Consider the following 19,616-nt stretch of genomic DNA (forward strand, 5'->3'; position numbering starts at 1 on the left):
GTTGAACTAATGTTTATTTACACCAAAACTTGATTTTCGCATCTTATTAGACTCGGATTTTGGCAAAAGCACTTGCGCCGTTCCCACGCGTAGGTATCGATGGTTTGGGGACAAGACGGAAAGCTATCGTTCTGGGGGTTTAAGTACACTGTCACATCCTAGAGGCAAATAATCCTTTTCTCTCAAATTTGAAGGTAGGCGTGAGCTAATGGAAAAATGGATATGATCCTTTTGAAGGCTTTAGTTGTGAGAAAGGTGGGATGGTCAAAATACTTAAAAATATCACTACCACAAATGGGCATAAACAGTTTTAAACAATATCTATGCCATCTTTACCTGCTCATTGTGTAAAAACCACCTTTTTATTGAATCCATATTGTTTATTTCTGATATGTAAGGGAAGACTGGCATAGGAACTAACAGCACTTCCATTAAGTACCCTTTTTAAATGTGTTTTTTGAGGCGCAGATACATGAAACTGTGTACCATAAAGCGTGCGTTAGAAGAACAGATCTGATGCAGAGAATTTACAAAGTCGATAAACTGATAAAAAATGTAGACTTTGTGATGGTCATCTACAGTTTTAATATCTTTCATTTATTTTTCTTAGATTGCTTTTGATGACATTTGTTCCAGCACACGCGCATAAATATGATTCGTCGTGAACTTCATTTTTTAAATTGAATTGGAAAGTCTGAAAATCTGCATTCGGGACTTCAAATCGCAAAAGGAGTGTAAGGTTATGGGTTTTTTTGCGGAAAAACTGCTAGATTTTGGTTTGAGGGATTATAAAAGTAGGAAATTGGACCAACCGCAAGCGACGTCATCTTTGATGGCTTTTGTCGACGTCATTAAAGCCATCAAGTAATTTCTTACTTCTTTATTCCATTAGTTCCTGGAGTAGTATCGTTTAACTTAAAAACAATAGTAATGTTAACATTACCGCATTATCTAGATTAAGAAGAATTTGAATGTCCTCTACATATGAATGAATTACTGATAGTCTCACATAAGAGGGAAGAAAGTTGATTGAACTGGAGGGGAGCAACCAAATTTGTTTTAACAAGGCAAGCATTCGTAATAAAAGGTAAGCGATAGTGCAAGCAATGTTTGGAAGGTTGAAAAATTTATTAGCAGCTATTAAAAGACCGAGACCGACAGTAAACTTACTATTATAATGCTAGTTTTGAAGATAATTATTCGCAGTCGTAAATAAGACGTGTCAAAGGGTCCTTACTGGTTAAGCAGTACAAATCTTATTTTGTGGCTTTTTTAACAGCCCATTTACATGCTATTAGATAAATATGAGTGGAAAAATATCCGTCCATGGAGTAGATGGCTAGGATATTCCGGTAAATAAGTTCTTTTTACATGTCTTTCAACTTTAAATTACTTTAATTTTCACCTTTATCTGAGCTGAGGGGCTTTAGGTTAAAGTGACCGAATAAATGTTTCATTAAATTCACTAGACCCAATCTGTTGACGGAAAAACAGGCTGAAAATAGCAGTCGTAATTAGGTCGACGGCAAGGCGTAGAGAGAGAGAGATTATTTAGGAGTTATTGTAGTTAAGCTGCTTAGATTGAAACATGATTCACGTTAAAAGCCATTACAACTGGCAAGTTTCCATAATAAATATCAGTAGATTTTGATGAAATAATAACTTACATAGGAGTTGCTGCGTGGCATGTCAACTGGTAGTGATTATGTTTGGCGAAGAAGCGGAGGTGCAGCATACGCCGCAAGGTTCTCTCGCTAATCCAATTAAAGGTTCCCAATTCTCCTACGCGGAGCCGGTACGCACTGCCTCACCTAAAAAGTGGAGTGGTGTCGAAATCCATTCCTAACCGATGGCAGAAATGTCACGCATCCCTCCCCAGTAGATGAGAGTTGTTCCATTTGAGTCATCTATTGCTATAAACTTTATTTGGAAATTATTTTTAACTTGCATTCACGTTTTCGAAGAGTGAACCTTCATGGCACGCGCATTCACTGTCTAGTGCGGCTCGAAGAATACGCTTTACACTAGTAGCATTTATTTCATAAAGTTGTGTAGTTTAAATGTTTTAAAGGGATGCTAGTGTCTTCCATTTGCGGGTATATCTAACAGATCCCAAAGACTTGTTTTATAAGGCCAATGCAAAGACAAAATGTTTTATTATGCACTTGGAATAAGTGTATAATAATAATAATGTAAGATGAAATTTTGATATCTAACTGCCAGTTGTATTATAACTTTCTGTTTTCTAATCAACTTTTGGCCCTCATTTTTTTCTTGAATCATCACAACTGCACTAGCGAGAAGGTAACTCGTCAGGTCAATTTCCATGCACGTACTACCCTTACTTTGCTAGTAAAAGTGATTTAGCAGAATGTAATTACAGAAGAGAACTGAAATTCTCCAAGTGAGATTATGCAATGGACGGGAAGAGAAGCAACAGGTGTGATATGAGTGAATTTTGCTCATGAGGCTCTGAGCGTTATTTACAGAGGCATCTTAAAAAGCATTGTTTATTGCAAGTGTTTGGATACCATATTGAAAACATTAACTCAAACCATTATTTGTGTTAATCTCAACATAAAAGGTGACTGTTTTCTCTTCTTTGTTGTGTTGCAACTCCTATTGAATATGGCAGAAAAATGAATAAATAGGATAACTTTGTTATTAAATACCATTAGATAATTAAAAACACACAAGTCATCAATTATCTGGTTCCTGCTAGCTAGTCGCGAAAATCTTGTTTTCTTACGCTGAAGTCATTCTCCGTGGACGATTGTTTGATACTGCATCTTGTTAATTCGGGATTAATGCTTTTATTAAAGATATAGAATTTCGCACAATTATATAACCTCTTCCGACGAAATTCCGGTTTCTTTTGGGCAAAAAGATATAAGTCTCAGTCCACTTCTAAGCAAAACCTCCCCACTTTTAGTAAAAAAACATTAGCAATTTTTGAAAGTTGAAGGTCTGCAGTGGACTTGACAGTGACTTTTCGGGATCCGGGAAATACTTTGTTTAGTAAAGGAGATGATGTTAGGGAATCGTTGTTCTCTCGGTAGATCTTCCATTCCAAGCTGAAGGGTAAACCTGAACGATCTTTTCTTACAACTAACCTTCGGCTTATGTTCACTCTAATGCAGCGAATGGGATCTAATGCTTGGGACTAAACTGTTAACATATTAAGGTGCCCTGGCAGGAAGTAGATTAGCATTTAATTAAGTTCTAAGGTCGGTCAAGTTAATAATATTGGCACGTAACACCTTACGACTTCAAGGTGTAGGTGAATGTTGTTTCACTGTCATATCGGTTGCTATGACAGCGATGTTAGTGGCCTACTTGTACGTACACAGGGTGTGGCCTCAGACGACGGCGACGTGGCGCTCGCAAGGGCACAAGCGCTTCAGCCTATTGCCCCCACGCAATTGGTGCGTTCTCGCCAATGACTCAGAGGAGCAGACACGCACGCACGGAGGCACAAGCACCGAGGCGCGCGTGTGTGGAGTGCCTTCGCCTTTGCATTACACCGGCCTCGGTCCTGGAGTGGCAGTGCCATCGGTTCACCAATGGCATTCTTCAAGCTCATCTTGATGATTTTCTGTCTTGTGGGGACCTGGGCACAAACCACACCCACAATGACTTTACAGATGACTCTTGAGTCCACTCCTGATGTTTCAATGGTAAGCCTCTGCATCTTCTTACACTTAGTTGCATAAAAGCGAATTTGTTGAACCAAATACAAAAAGGAAGCAGTGCCTTTGTTGTCGGGATGCCTTTACGCAGTCGCAGCACCGAGATATGCAGTTCGCTACATAAATCTACTATAAAGTTAACTTCAGTCATTAGTCTTCTATTTTAAAACGAATGTAGTTCTTCAGGGATCCGAGGGATATTTATTGCGAGCTGATGTCCAAAATGTTTCTAGGGTTGCTAAAGTAGACTTATTATTACAGTAGTAATGTTGCAAGAGGATTTTAGTAACGAATTGGAAAAATCGAACCTAAACCTGAGTTTGGTGGGATGTCGTTTTTTGTGTAAATAAAGTTCACCAACAAATACTTTGGACACCTTTAATGCGTCGCAATGTCAATGTCTTTTAAAAGTACAAGTAAACCCATGCAACTAATAAATGTGAATAGACTTAATCGTAATTCTAGTAAAATGCTCTATAAATCCTGCAACAAGCGTTGCTTTTTGCCATAGTAACCAATGCAACCATATTTCACTTACTTTACCAATGCTTATGATATCAGTCCTAATACTCATTACTTCCCATTGAGACCTTGATAGATTTTTAGTACAAAGAAGTGATCTTTCCCACTTTGCGGTTACTGACACTTTAAACCCCTAGATTGGGTACAATTTTGGATGATAAACTGATTTTACGATGGATCCAACTTGTATCCCTGCTAATCCAAAAAGTTTGCAGATTTAGAGCTGTCCTTTGTTGCTTTTTAGTTTTGGGCGCATCTACTAGATTCGCGGATAACTGCAATAAATAGTTCGAAGTGTGTGGACGCGGGCCAATGCCTCACCGTCCTCGCACCCAGCAACGCCGCCTGGAACCTGCGTGCGGCCAGTCTCGCCTGGCCAACGCTCTCAATTGAGGAGAAGCAGAAAATTATTTACGGAATGTACTTTGAAAGTGTGTATTATGACTTTGAGCACTTAGCATACAGCCTCAATAATGCCTCCTCACCGATGAAAATGAATTTCCCACCACCAAACTTTCAAAAGTATACCATGCTGCACTTAAATCCAAAATAATTTATTCATACAGGGCTTTTTGTTAGTAATTTCAAATTTTGTGCCGTAACCCAACTTATGACGCTTAATAAGGCAACAAGACGAACAAACTTAAATTCTACCACTAAAAAATAATCTTACTTAATGATTTGCATATTTTTGTGAACCAGTAAAAATACTGCCTGTCACAGAAACGAAATCCTAACCCTTACTTTATGGCGAAGAGTCAATGTGCTATTCAACCAAAGTATTATCTTGATGTAACTATTGCAAGTCTTTATGGGAAAAGGAAGCTTTTGGCTTTAAGATATCTTTAATCGTTCTTTGCTCGTAATTAAAGAATGCAACGAGGTATTTGTCCGAGGTGTAGGTTTGTGATTAATGAATTCGAAAACGCTCTTTGCTGTTCATTTCTAGTCTAACGAGACATTTATCTTCCTTGCCAATTCGTAAAGGCCCAAAGTCGGGTTCAATTCCAACGAAGCTGTCCACACAGAACTGGCAAACTGCTGGAGTAGCGCTGCCGTTAATTGACGTCGGGTTTGGCAAGGGAGCGCTTTACAACGAAATAGTTGGTCCGCGCTATGCCTTCTCGTTTGTGAGTTTGTAATTCGAGCGCTTTAGTTTAATTATTCACTTTGTTATCTTCTTTGCAGTCAGGAACCCCGGCGGCGTACTTCATCAATGATGCTAAAGTGGAGCGAGCAGATGTTGATGCTACGAATGGAATGATTCAAATCATGGACAAAGTCGTAAATTATCCCTATGAGTCCATGGGTTTTTTTCAGTACCTAAGTCAAGCACAAGATTTGACGTAAGTCTGTTCGTTTTGTCTGAAAAGATCAACCACATCAATTCAAGGCCTTTATGTACGGTCTACAAGTAAAGATAAATTTCCAAAAGTAGGACACTTTGCTTCAAAGTCGATGAATTTATGAAATCTCCTAGTTATGATGCCAACACTTTTAACTGTGAGCCTTTAGCCTGATTTTCATATTTAGTGAATTAATTACAAGCAACGTGTTTTCGAATCTACCGACAAGTGATGTAACCATTAACTATTGTGTCTCTCTTGTACTTTAGAAAAATGCTTACATTGTGGAACAAGCTTAGAATAACGGGAACACCCCTTTATACTCAACTTACCAACCAGATTTACATGGGCAAGACCCTTTACGCGACGTACTTTGTGGTTCCCGATTCTGTCTGGAATCAGCTTCCACCAAAGACATATCAGGATCTTCTAGACAACGAGACGCTCATGATAAAAGTATGTACTTCTCAAGAAGCTGTAAGAAAGCTTTCATTGTGTACATTTTCGATAATACTATAATTTGTGGTAGTGTTTTTCTTACCTATAAGGTTTTAGTTATTGGTGGCATTTTCTGCTTTTTTAGCACTTTGTAATTTAAGTTAATTCGAAGGCTATCATATAAGCGCTTGGAGGGTGGTGGGCAGAGATGATTTGGTTTGCCTTAAAATTAAGGTCTTGTTGTGCACCTCAGACGCCCTTGGTCTTTTTATCAGGTATTGGCTAATCACTACGCTCCAAATCAGCTCTTCTATCCGAGATGGGTCAGAGGATCGAGTGGTAGAGCGATCAACTTCTACGTCGGTTTTCCTAACGATCCACTTCCGGAAGCCGTAAACACTCAATCTCTTACACCCGGCAAAATGGCCGGCTCCGTTGACAACAGTGAGTTTTACTAATTGCCAACTTCTCTGGTTTTTAATGTGGTCATTTTATTCGCCAATTTTAGTGCTGATCCATATTATCAATTGCTAAGTAAAATATACTCACTGAGTATGCATTGTTGAAACCTCAGTTCTTATTTTTATCATGAGCAGTAATTTACAAACATACTGTGAAATACTTTCGAGTTTGTTGTAAGGTATTTTTAGAATATTAATTCTATAAGCCTTAGTCATGGAAATCATCTATAATTGAGCCTAAAGTTTCACTTTTTATTCCTTTCAAGAGTCCCAATGATTTACTATTAAAGTCAGAGCCCAGTGGAAGTTAAAACACCTTCATTTCGACATGTAATTAGCAATTGTGGATGGCCACTGTCTTCTAAATGTAAATATACTTAAAAGCAAAATGAGCCGTTTAGAAACACTTGATGGGTGGACAGATAGCTTGTACTGAAAGATAAATCAGATGGGTATTATTTGTCTAGCCAAAAACTCATCTTGTGTACTGCTAGGCGCGTTGACGATAACGGTACAAAACTCCTATGCTGAGACGGTAGGTTTGGCTGTGGTGCTGCGGAATGCCGTGCTTATACCCGTTTCCGCGCCGCTCGGTTATTTATCCGAAACCACGCAGGACGCTTTGGCTCGTCTCTCACCGTAAGTAATCATATGGAATCTAGAAAGCAGAAGTATTCGTTTTTCCATATTTGTAAACGCCTCTCTCACCAGGGCTCACTTGGAAATGAAACTAGTTTGGTTATCCATAAAGTGTTGCTGCTTGAATACTCCGTTCATCTATTCATGAGCGTTCAATGTGTCAGTTGTTATAGAATTGGCTTTTTGAAAAGAGCATTAATTGCCCACATCCCTCAAATTTTAGCATTAAAAGTGCTTTTAAAATAAAAAGTGCGATCTCATCGTTTTACGTTAGTGGCTCCGCATATTATTGGTCCCCAATGGTACGCTGGATTGTTCCATTACTGTAGAGTCGTTTATTATTTTCACTACCTCATTGCCTCCCATTCTTGCATTGATAATTGTGCGTAAATTTCCAATGCATAAAGTAGCAAACCCCTCAATATTACGGGCTAATCATGGGATTAGGGAACGAGCTACATTACCACAAGTGCATTGGATCAACACCAACGTGTTCATATTTATGATGATGTGAAAAATGCAATTGAGGAACGCTGATAGTAGAATGGCATGTCTTTGGTGTCTGCACATAAATGAAGTTTTTGGTACTTGTTGGGGCAACGGTCTCCGGTCTACTAAATGGCCTCGAAATACAGACACGATTTGAAGTCATTACTGTTCTGAGGTTTATTGCTGGCGATTGGGCTTTTACCAAATGTAAAATTAAAATCGTTCATCACCCCTTAGTCTGGTGGTTGCTTATTTAACAATGCATGTATTACTCAAATTAACTTTGAATTACCTCGTTTCTAGCATTTATAGGGCGATACATATGTAAAGCATGGCTTAGTGATTTACTCCGATGAAAGGTTTAAGCTTTATAGCATCTTTGTTATAAACTGCTATGTAACAAACAACCATGAGACAAGGATATCGCTGCAGGGATCTTTAACTCCAAGAATGTGAGTGTATGACTGGATTACAGGCAGCTTTGGTGTGGTCACCATTCTCACGTATTTGCATCCTTTTAAATGACCTTTGTTTGCAGAGGTTATTGTTCAGTATAGATTGTCTCTTCACAATATTGGCCAATGAGGATAACCCGGAACTCAAAAAGACCACAAAATAAGAAAGTTTCAAGATAGTCCGGGTCTTTGACGCGGAAAGGGGGAATTCAACTTTCGGACAGAAACTTCTAGAACGTTTAAATGGATGTTTTTTAAACTTATAAATAGCTCTATCAACTTACTCGCGTTTTCTGCATTTGTCAGATCCTCTTATGAATGGTTTTATATGCAATAAAATGACCAATTTAATCATTTTGCAGATCACCACCACCTTATAATTTTATTTAAAGTCCTACAGGGGGAATTCATCTGCTAATTTTCGAATGAATTTTGGACTCATGTCTGAGACAGATGCCTACAATTCCCCCCTTTCAAAGAAATATTGCTAAAAAAGAGTTTATTTTTGATAAATCGTTACTGTCACTCTAAATTATTATTGTAAAACTTTTGATTTTTCCCCCACAACAGTTTGGTGAACTACCTCTTTACCTGATTTTGATACCCTAAGCATTAACACTCTTAAGTGAACGCTTCACCTGTAGTGTTACTTTTTCGCAACAAAATACCAGCACATTTCTTCGTGTATGTACGCTGGATACCGCCTGCAACGCAATTTTACAATCAACTACAGAAAAGACTGTCTTTGCACCAGTCGACTGGACTCAGTTCAATACTCTCTCGTCAGCTAACCAAGTGAGGAATGGTGAAACCCTGCCTCAAATTATAGTTAAATACTGGTGTAATATCAGTCTTATTTCAATGTACCATCTGAATATTTACAATTCCGAGCGTTGCCACCGCGTTTTATAGGCACTCAATTATGTCTTCGCGTAGAGCTTTCTGCCTTTTCGATAGCATTCACATTGATGTTTTTTAATTTCATCATATATTCTGGAGACTGCTAAAAAATTAAGATAGTTTATTTTTCATTAAATCATTTCTGCATTTAGGTTTGCATGATTTAACCATTGTCCTGTTCGTCATGCTTTAAGTATTCGTATCGTACAAACTCAGTTCTGGAAAACATAAATTGTTTTATGGTTACGCACTGCAACATTTTTTAAATGGAAAATTTTTTCTAATTTTTAGAGTGAATATCTAAAACTGATGATAGTTCCCGAAAGAATCCTTAGGCCACAAATGACCACGGATAAATATGTCACTGTGGGGAGCATTCCAGATGCAATTCGCTTTCGGACAAGAAACAGTGGTAGGTTTCACATTCAGCATTCCCACGCATAACGACGATGGACATAGGGTGAACAATTCAATACAAATGAGCTGCACTGGGTTATTTAAATGCACACATTAACCAGAACATCATATGGCTTTCTAGTGCAGCACCATCTTAACCGGATGCTTGCATACTAGCTCTGTTTTTTCTCTTGGTAGCTAGAAAATTAAAGCCATGACTTTATTGGTATTTGCCAAATAGATTATAAAACCGTTAGTAACAAGTTGCCAGCACATGTGAAGGAAAAATGAAACATACTCCCTTTAATTATACCACTTAAGCACTTGGAATTGTTGACCTCAACTACATCAATGAATGGGACATCCCGCAATTTTAACTTCTCAATGCATAGTCTTTATTTTAGAATGTAGAGTACGAATAAGGTAAAGCATAAATAGTTACTACTTCCTCTTGCTGGCGCTGTAGTGTACTGTAGGGGGCTTTCAATCAACACATCTCAGATGCCCACAAGGCCCCAAGTTGTCTTATCGTAAATTTAATAAGTTTCTCCCGTTTAAATGACAATCAAAACGGATGTCTATATGTTCTGACGCAGCTCGATTCCTCAAGCTCAATTATGTTAAGAATTTCCTAAATTTTATAAAATATTTGAACGTTCTCAAATCATTGTCTTAAAAAGTTGTAATAATGCTTGACACATCCTATACTTTCATGGATGGTGTATTATCACATTCTATTAAATGGAAAGGGCAGTTAAGCACCAGTTTGCCAAGCTGATCTCTACCTAGCTTGCAAACTCCTTTTCGCCTTCCAAAAGTGTTGAATGTGGAAGCGCGGACTCCAGGTAATGGTTATGTACCCGTGGCTCTCGCTGACTCGGAGAGTTCCGGTTCAGACGGAGTAGTCTACCTCGTAACTGGGGTGCCGGGTCTGCCCACACAGACGGTGCGAAATTTCCTCGGTGGTGACTCGGCATTCAGGTACTTGCGCTATCTCTCTCACCTATTGCATCCTCTAGCTGAATTGATGCTAAAGTTAACTTTTTCTGTGCTTTTACTAAGGAACTACGTCAACACAGGAATCCTTGACCATCAAATCAGGGGTGGTCCCTACACGTTCTTTGCAGCCGACAACGGTGCACTTGATGCCATGCGAGCAGATGCGAATTTGGGAGCAAAAATATACGAAAGTGTTGAACGACGTATTTATGTGAGTTACTTCTGTCCACTTGCGGAATTCAAGGTTAGTTCTTCATATAGCTTAGTTTGGTGCCATCAAAATTGGCAGGAACCGATGGCTCTAGGTTAGCATTCACAATTGTGCAATTTTCAAAGCAGTATGAGTTAAGAAAAAAGTTGTGCTTAAAAACAATGCCCGTAGGTTAGTAATTAATTGTAATGTAGTTTGCCATTGTAATTTATGACTAATTTGGATGAGTGCTCACGATCACTTCACTTTTTCAGGTACTGCGGCGCTCAGTTTTTCCAATGCAATTATTACTGAATGAATTGAATACATCAGTGATGTATGATGTGGCCACAGCTAACAATGCTTTCACTCTAGAGTATGTCCGCTTCGTGATGCAGGTTGAGGGCGGACTGAACAGTACGGTAGTTTGCCTCTTTAAACATTCGCATAATAAATTGTCTCAAATGGTCGCCGAACGCAGCACCTTGTCCTAACAATTCCATTTTTAGCTTTTTGGATGCGCAAAACTAAATGGTGAACAACTGGTTTATGTGCACCGCAAGTAATCTTAATGGCATTTAAAATAGTACGAGAAGTCCGTCACATCACCTCCTCGCCCTCTACTTGCAAATTTTGCTTTATGAGCATTCTTTTGAAATGTCTTACTGACTTTTGTGAAAGGAGATTCAGTTATAAAGGATTTTATTTGTCGAAACAATAGGACTACATCCAAATAGGAGTAGATGAAAAAAGTGGGTCCTACTATACTCATTGGCTTAAAGTTTCATCTATTAAAACGAAGATGTTAGTTAAAACCCACCAGTATCTGCTTCATCTTTGGCTTAAGTTGAATGAATTAACTTCCGGTTTATTTCATCAGATGCACTTTGCATCATGAGGTGGATGAAATCACTCAAACATCGCTGAGCTCCAAAATGTCGCAGTTTTATCAACTGAAAGCCTGAGCTAACATTTTGACGTCACTTGGCAGAAAAGGGAAGCTAGTGACAGTTCGGTTGCCATGGTTTTACCACAGTAATCTTGCCGGCTAGCACTAAACATTACATTCTCAAGTTCATTTATTTTTTCTCTCTTTTACAAGTTATTTTTCCGTTGCACATTCAACACTACATATGGCGAGTGTCGCGTGCAATTTTAAAGGTTTTTGTGACGCATAGTTGCATCAGCATTGATAGAGCACAGTCACTCTCCTTTTTTGGTTTTTTCTTCATGTAAAATGATAGCATACCTATTCTTCATCGTAATCTAATGATAATATCGGGTGGATCGTATTCAGCGTAAACGGCATCACAAACGTACGAGTGTACTTCGTTTGCAGAACTCGGTCCTATACCTATGTTACTCAATTTTGTTCAGAGCCTACTGTTTTATCGGGAAATGCTGATTTTCGATCCATTTCGGTTTGAAGACGGTGTTTCGCTGTAAAAAATTGGTACAGTGATTTTTTGTATCTGGACCTGGCCGAACCAATTTTGAGTAAAAATTTACTGGAACATTTAAGCTGCAACCGTGAATGGGACCGTAACGGTTTCAATGACCGACGGCGGATATCAATGCACCGATGGATGGGTGTATCATGTGAATAAGATGTTCTATGTCGCGGATGATCTTACCAGAAGCCTCTGCACTATGCCGGCCTGCCCAAAAACAAATTAACCAGGCAACTTCAAATCATTAACATATCTTACCTATGAATTAACAACTTCTTACTAAAGTTATTTGGTTTCATTCTCCATGTGTTCTTATTGTTCCGAATTAATTTGAACTTAATCTGAAGGATACCTGTCTGGATCAAGGACTATTGCAAAGTACTTCGTAATCTGTCTCAATCCAGTTTGCAACTGCTGTTTCATTACTTTTTTCGAAATTGTAAATTTAGAAGGTATGGTTCAACACAGCAGTGTATGTGTCACCTTTTGGGATTGCTAAAATATTAATGCATTAATGTACATTTGGAAAGTTTACGTTCGATGATTGTTCGCACTATTTTTATTTCTTAAAGTTGAAAAAAAATATTTTGGTTCATTTAAATGATATTGCGAGTCTTCAGTGTTATTATCCCATATGTACAAGCGGAACAATCAAGGATCAAAGTGTTGATGAAAAATAAATGCTTATACCCATGAAAATGTGTAGGAAGAGTGGTGAGAATTTCTTTGGTTCACCAGACGTTGTGATTCTCGGGGTATGTCGAGAGACATACTCGCCCTGACTATTTCTCCAAGATAATGGGTTCCATAAATTTGGGAAGAATTTAGTCTCGCCTGGATTCACTGAGACGAAGATAGGAGAAAAGGCATTAATTTTTTCTATTTCTTCGAATATGAGTGTAGGATCAAAGTGTTAAAGTTAAGCCATATAAATGATGATAAATTCTACTTAATTTTAAAAAAAATTACATATTGACACTGTTCAAAATCTTTAAAGAGCTTACGATAATCCAAACGTTTTTCCTTTTCTCCTAAAGTACCATCAATAATTAATGATAAGGTAGTCCGTTACATTACGGTTAGAATAGAATAAATTGAGACTCACTTACGCACGAGCTCTGTGGAGCCACGTTCCATTCCGAACGGTGAATGGACCACGCATGTGTACGTTCCATAATCTTCTAACGTCAAGTTGTAAATGGTGAGCTTCGTCCTTACCGTCATGGGATTAGCGATTTCACGATCTAAAATGGGTAAACATTAGCTGTCGAATTCGAATAAAGTAGTGCCCTGTAGGCTTTGAGGATTTAATGGGAGGTGTGACAGCGTAGATTTGCCTGGTATTTTTAGAGGAGTTTTATGGTCCTAGTAAAATCCACCATAAGAACTACAATACGAGAGTATAAAGACAAGCACAAAGTTCAGGTGACAAAGTGGGTGATATTATCACTTTTTGGTTAAATTATGAACCGTTTAAGCTAAATCAGGTGGAACCATTGGTAGTGGGGAAGGTGCTGTGATCAGCGAAAGACATGGATAAGTGAGTCTTGTGGTGCAAACAATAACTTCTATCCTACCGTGAAGTTAGAAAAATACTAACTTCACCACAAGCATTAATCCTACAGAGTGATAATAACACTGCAACAACCCTTATTTAACTACGCTGGGTGTAGTTTACTTCGTGAAAATGGTTCTTTGCAAGAGTTTTTACGTGGTCTCCAGTTCCCAGCTTCTTCAAAAGGTCCCACGATTTTCGCATTAAGAGTGATGGCTCAAGCCATTGAATACGAAAGACACAGCCACGTGGCGAGTCAAACTAACTAATGACATGAGGTTTTAACGTGACATATATAGGTCTCACTTGTGAGAATTCGTTGTTACCTGAAACAACGCAGTACTTATCACCGGACAGGGTGAAGAAGCAGTCACCATTGACACTACGAATAGGTTTGTGGTCGAACTCCCAATAAAGGCTGTATATAGGGTTGCCAACCGCAGTAGCGAAAATCATGGTGGTCTGGTAGGGCTTCCTGTAGATTACCTCAGCACTCATTTTCACAACGGGTCGGACTAAAATCACAGGGGAAACTCGTAACAGTACAGGAAACGCTTTATCTAAGTGCTATTATGTCAAGGCAATTGTTGTCACTTAAATTAGCTGGTTATTATGGAGGTATTCTGGGCAAAGTTGCTTTAATTGCTTGATTTATGGCGGTTAAAGGTTTAGTGAAATGCTTCACACTGTTATCGTCTGTGTTAAAAGGCCTTCAGAGAAATTAGCGAATTTTTGGCGATTGTCTGAATGAGTTCTATTAAGATGAAATGTTCAACGTACGTTTTATCTTACTGATACCAGCGCTAGCTTATTTTATCAACTTTTGCCTTTTTGTCTCCATTGTGCTTCAGCTGAAGTAGCTGCCTCTAACAGTCACATCATTTGTTGCGCGTGGGTAATATTTATGGACTCAGATTTTCTACCATTGAAATTCGTTCTGTCTGCAGTCGTTGACGGTATTTGTTAACTGAGATCAGTTTAATGATTTGTTGTATTCAAGCTCTGACAAATGAGTGCAATCTTCCACGTTTTTTAATGTGTCGAATGCATTTGTTAGACAGAAACTTTCATTCTGACTCACAATAGACATCTAAATGGATGTTCCAGGAAACCTTCCCTTCAATACCATTGTAGGCAACACATGTGAATGTTCCACGAAGATCCCTTGTTACGTTTGATATTATTAGCACGCTGATGGAGAGAAGAAATCCTGCAGTTGAAATAACCAATTTAAAAACTTCCATCACCTCAAGTCAAGTGGTTTTTAGAGGACGGATTTATAAATAAAACCAAAAAAATAGCGCATTAATGAAATGTCCCACATATTCTTTGTAAAAGTTATAGCAGTATACTTGTTTCAACGTTCTTTTGAAAATTATGAACTTTTATGCATTTACTACTTCAAATCCTCGTCTTTTGACATTTATCGAGATAAACGTTGAATCATTTATCCCACGTAAGTAATCGGGAAGAGTGAAAATTGGGACAAAAGAGTTTGAAGATCAGGTTCCGTTATTCGATGGCGGAACTACTGGACCTCAGCACCGTGAACACTTGACATCTAGGTCAGCTGTCAGACAATCATATAGAACAAAATTAAACTATAGCAGGATTTTAGTTGCCAGAATAGACTAAAGAGTTCGTTGTGTTTTTTTACTATGATAAATGAGTTGAACACACGTGGCTGATCCTTTGTGGTTATTACTCGTCGCGCCTTCCCATCTGGTGTGCTCATGTACCACTTGATCGTCGGAGCAGGAACACCGGATGCGTTGCATATCAATTTTTGAGTTAGTCCCTCGCGGACAACGACTCTGGTATTCGAGGACCCATTCGGATTTATAAACGACGGAACTGCAACAAGAGCGTGTTCCCTAAGTACTGACGATGTAAATATAAGTTATCATTTATAGATCAGCCAGTGATCTCACCCATAGTGTGTGCATTATATTTGTAAGGAATCGTCTTATTTGCAGTTTAATAAAATAGTTCATTTCCAAAAGATGTATGGAAACATGGACAATAAATTTTCGGGTGGAAGGACTTACCAAGTACTTTTAAATAGACGTGTTTTTCGTGGACAAGTTTTTCACCTCTGTAAAGACAAATATATTCGCCTTCATCGCTTCGCATTACTCGCTCAATCCTTAAGTCCATCTTAAATTCATTGAAGTCTGCCATAACCACGTGATAGCGCTTGTCTTGACTTATCCGTCGGTGGTTGAACGTCAAATAAGTTGGTTCCTCCAACCGGCGCCAGATGAACTAAAACGATGCATGTATCACTAGACTCATGTGCATGATTGCAGTTTGTTGGGTAAGAATGAACGAATCAGTTTCAACTTCTTCAACGACTTCATTCTAGAGGCCATTTCTAGGTACAAAAAATTATTAAGATTGTCGTAGAAGTTAAAAACAATGAGGCATGCGTTCTTTTTTATTAATAATAATAATAATAATAATAATAATGAAGCCCAGGTGATTTTGCAAAAGAAATCTCCTTCGTAGATATATAATGAGAGCTAAAGCAGATTTAAAGGAAAATAGTCGTTTCGAGAAAGAGCGATAAGTTCATTTCCGGAGGCATCGGATAGGTCCTATCGGTCGAGTCACAGGTGCTGCTCATTACTACTTATCTTTCACCCTTTTCGCGATCACAGTGGTCGATTGTCGATGTCGATTTGGTGTTGTTGATAATTTTCGTCTCCAAAATCATGCAAAATTTATAATGGGTCACCAATACCTCTAGATCGATTATTTTTATACATATCAACTAATTTCATAATAATTGCTTACTAAGTCACTGGACCTTCACAAAGACGTGCTAGATTTTATCTTTATACATATCAGTAACCATCTTTTAATCTGTCATTACATTCTGTTTGTAAGAGGCGTCAGATTGGGATTTTATTCTAAAATGTAAGGCAACAAACATTGCACCTTCATTTTGACTGGTAATTCTAGAATTTTGATTGTTGAAAAAATGCATTTCAATTCATTGAAACGTACTCATTTTATCTCTATTCAGCTCTGAAGTTGAACTAGCTATCAGGTTTTCCGATTTCCAAGACCTAGGTTCTTGAAATCCATGCGTACGTCTTTAAAACACTGCGCTTTACTTATCCCAGACATTATTTATGAAGATTTATGAATGATTGGTACCTGATCAACACAAAATAGATAACATCTATCAAAGTCTTTTTTACGTAATAGGCTATGGTACAAGTAAAAGACAAGTTACCTTTATGCCATTCTGTCCATCCGTGTTTGAAAAGTCCTTATCAGGTCTGCAACGAAGAACTGTTGAGGTGTTGATCACCGCCAAAACCACATCATTAAGTCTGCGTTCAATTTTCAAGGCCTCTTTGATATGGTCGAATGCGGTTTTACCATACAGAGGCTCACTTTTGTTTCCCTCTAGTGAAACCTCCTCCTCAACCTTTCCACTTGTCACTTTATCACTTTCTAAAAAATAATGAATACGGTCAATTATGAACAACAAATATCATTTGTTTTGTTACAACGAATGGTTCTGATAGAAGTCAATTTATTTTACCATCAACTAGTATCCACACGCGTTTGGTTGGTTCATTGCATATTTCCAATCCCTCAGCGTCACGCTCGTAAATTATAATCTTTCTACGCAATCGAAAATGGAAACTGTGGTCTCGTGTGTCCTCAAGGGTTATTTGAAGGGATGAACAGGGAGAATGCTACAATAATCTATTTCAACAAGGGCAAGCTATTTCGCTTAATGGGAATGTCTGGAAAGATGGAGTGCAGGTCTTACCAAACTTATCGATGTCTCCGCCTCGAGTGGCTGTAAAGCCATTATTGACACCTAACAGCACCAAGAGAGAGAGAAGAAGCATCCGCATTTCTGTGATCACTGCGCTGTCTGTGCGGTGAGCAGCCTCTTGATCGAGCCATAGCGATGAAGCTATTGGTCCGTTTTGTAATGGTTATCTTTCCTAAGGTTTTCTATGCGAGGTTATTGGCATGCAATTACCCTATGTCATCGCGGGATTTAAGTGTTAGATGCTGGTGGTATCTATTTGTTTATTGGTGGATTAACGGCATAATGGACGACTGAGGAGGAGGATAATCCGGGCTTTCAGTCGAAAGTGCAGGCTTGTGAAAACTTAACGGGTTAAATTCAACAATTCTCATGCGGATTGCAACCGCAAGGGTCAGGTTTACTGTCGTAAACAGGGGGGAAGTGCTGTTGATTATTCACTTTTTTTAATTGGGACAAGTATATTTCTAGGGAATTGGGAATAAACTCTTGCCAATTTTGAGCTTTGCAAATCCATTTAAAGTAGACTTTTTGCCAGGCAAACGCTTGCTGGTTGGTGAGCAACCCCTCATGGGGCCATCATTGAGAGTTAAAATTTACGAAAGGTAAATCTAACCCGTGGGCAAATTTACGTACAATAATCAATAATCCGTGTTTATTTTACTCAGAAATAAACTCCCTCTTAATACCATTTAGGTCAGTTTTGATATATTTAGTCACTGTTCAACGTTTCCTGTCAGCGAGATCAGGGTAAGGCCGCGGTCACTTAAAATAAATTTTAAATGGATATCTGAGCAGCAAAATTTGGCATCGAAATCCACATTTGGAAATATTTGAAAAGCTCTTATAAAACGTATTTCACCAAAATCCAGCTCCTCAAGGATAGCAAAATTAATGGTCTATTATCACTTTTGGTAATTGTTAACAGGATTAGAAATGACATAACCCAAAACATTACGATCAATCATGTTAACTTGGAGTTTCCCAACAGCACTAATAAATATGAACATTTAAACGTGTAGCAGGCGGCGAAATCATTTTTCTGCCAAAATATTCAGAGGCTGTTTGCTTTCCACTGAGCCAATACATATTTTAGCATTTATTGCACTGTGAAGACGCGAAGCATTGTTTTGCTGCACCTGACTACGCGGACACTTTAGTCGTCCCAGACGCAACGACCATGCTAATAACCTCCGAGCTCTCCTGCATGCTAGTAATATACGTTCGCCCTTTTACAACTTCGGTGAAAACCCGAAGTACCATGCCGCTAAGGTAGAAAAAGTAGCAGTATGGTGTTGTTTTATGCACCAAGGTGTAAGGAAAATACAACAGTAACTAATTTGAACGAATATAAAAATTAGTAGATCCATTTTCGGATTGATCGGTTGTACAGGTGTCTAAGTGAACCTCTTGGTGAGAGACATTCAGAAAGTGTAAACTTCATGGTTAATTGGAGGCCATCGATCCCCAAGGAGGAAATAATGCCCCAAACATGCCTAATCTGCAATATCTGTACCCCTTTGACGGTTGCTACCCAATAAAGCACGTCTTCTCTTAACTCGTCTGTTTGTTCTAAGGGAAGGAAAGCGCGGCGGAAGGGACAAACACCTATCCTATTGCAGACCATTTAAACTACTATAAGTATTTGCAAATAAAATCTGTTCAACTTAGATCTTACGCTTTCAGTAGCTTGCTGTTGCGTGTCTCTTTGACGTCAAAATCCAAAACATGCCAAACCAAATCAATGATCCTTAGAAAGTTTTCCACTAAATAATAAATTTTAAATAAGCAACGCATAGGCTTTAGTATCAGCTGCAAAAGAATGCTACCTTGCAATGTGAATTTGCAAAGAATCTGCATTCTATAACAACAATCGCGCACTTCACTTTAAATTTTAAAATCGCCAAAGACTGTTAAAAAATCGTATTTTGAATGTAACGTAGTGGTTTATCCCTCGGTTCTGGTGAGGCGCGACTATTGTACTTCGAATTAGCCCCCTTGTACCTCGCTGGGTGGGCTGGCCTTTTGGGCCATGCCAATAGCCCAGACACCTTCTCCGTGCTAAATATATATATTCTTCCCGAGTATTTTGTCTTCTTTCGTCTTCAGGGAGTCCCGGGACGCTATAGTAACATGTAAGAACTAAGGATACGGCTCCTTATTATAAAAATACTGTGCATTGCAATTAAAACCAAAGTAAGCTACTGAAGAATTTGTCATATTTCTTCTACCAGATACAATAATTCACAAAATAACAATAATTGTGTTATGTAATACGATGGTGGCTTAT

At 38.5% G+C, this 19,616-nt stretch overlaps 2 protein-coding genes across 2 annotated transcripts; one reads left to right on the forward strand and one right to left on the reverse strand. All coding sequences in view use genetic code 11, as the record gives it.

Moving 5' to 3' along the window:
- Positions 1-1,705: 1,705 nt before the first annotated feature.
- Positions 1,706-12,201, forward strand: EGR_00897 (hypothetical protein; the record flags this gene model as incomplete). Its single annotated transcript, XM_024490146.1, has 14 exons — positions 1,706-1,795; positions 3,364-3,555; positions 4,456-4,642; positions 5,199-5,341; positions 5,400-5,557; positions 5,827-6,013; positions 6,271-6,439; positions 6,951-7,095; positions 8,711-8,834; positions 9,231-9,351; positions 10,154-10,316; positions 10,398-10,545; positions 10,800-10,941; positions 12,047-12,201. The coding sequence occupies 14 exons, from the start codon at positions 1,706-1,708 to the stop codon at positions 12,199-12,201; spliced, it is 2,124 nt and encodes a 707-aa protein (XP_024355549.1).
- A 432-nt stretch (positions 12,202-12,633) lies between these two features.
- Positions 12,634-17,460, reverse strand: EGR_00898 (Limbic system-associated membrane protein; the record flags this gene model as incomplete). Its single annotated transcript, XM_024490147.1, has 10 exons — positions 12,634-12,818; positions 12,980-13,006; positions 13,085-13,219; positions 13,857-14,045; positions 14,612-14,740; positions 15,211-15,411; positions 15,579-15,795; positions 16,772-16,995; positions 17,087-17,169; positions 17,372-17,460. The coding sequence occupies 10 exons, from the start codon at positions 17,458-17,460 to the stop codon at positions 12,634-12,636; spliced, it is 1,479 nt and encodes a 492-aa protein (XP_024355550.1).
- Between the last annotated feature and the right edge of the window lie 2,156 nt (positions 17,461-19,616).

The sequence above is a fragment of the Echinococcus granulosus genome, assembly GCF_000524195.1.
Source record: "Echinococcus granulosus chromosome Unknown EG_S00003, whole genome shotgun sequence".
NCBI lineage: Eukaryota > Metazoa > Platyhelminthes > Cestoda > Cyclophyllidea > Taeniidae > Echinococcus > Echinococcus granulosus.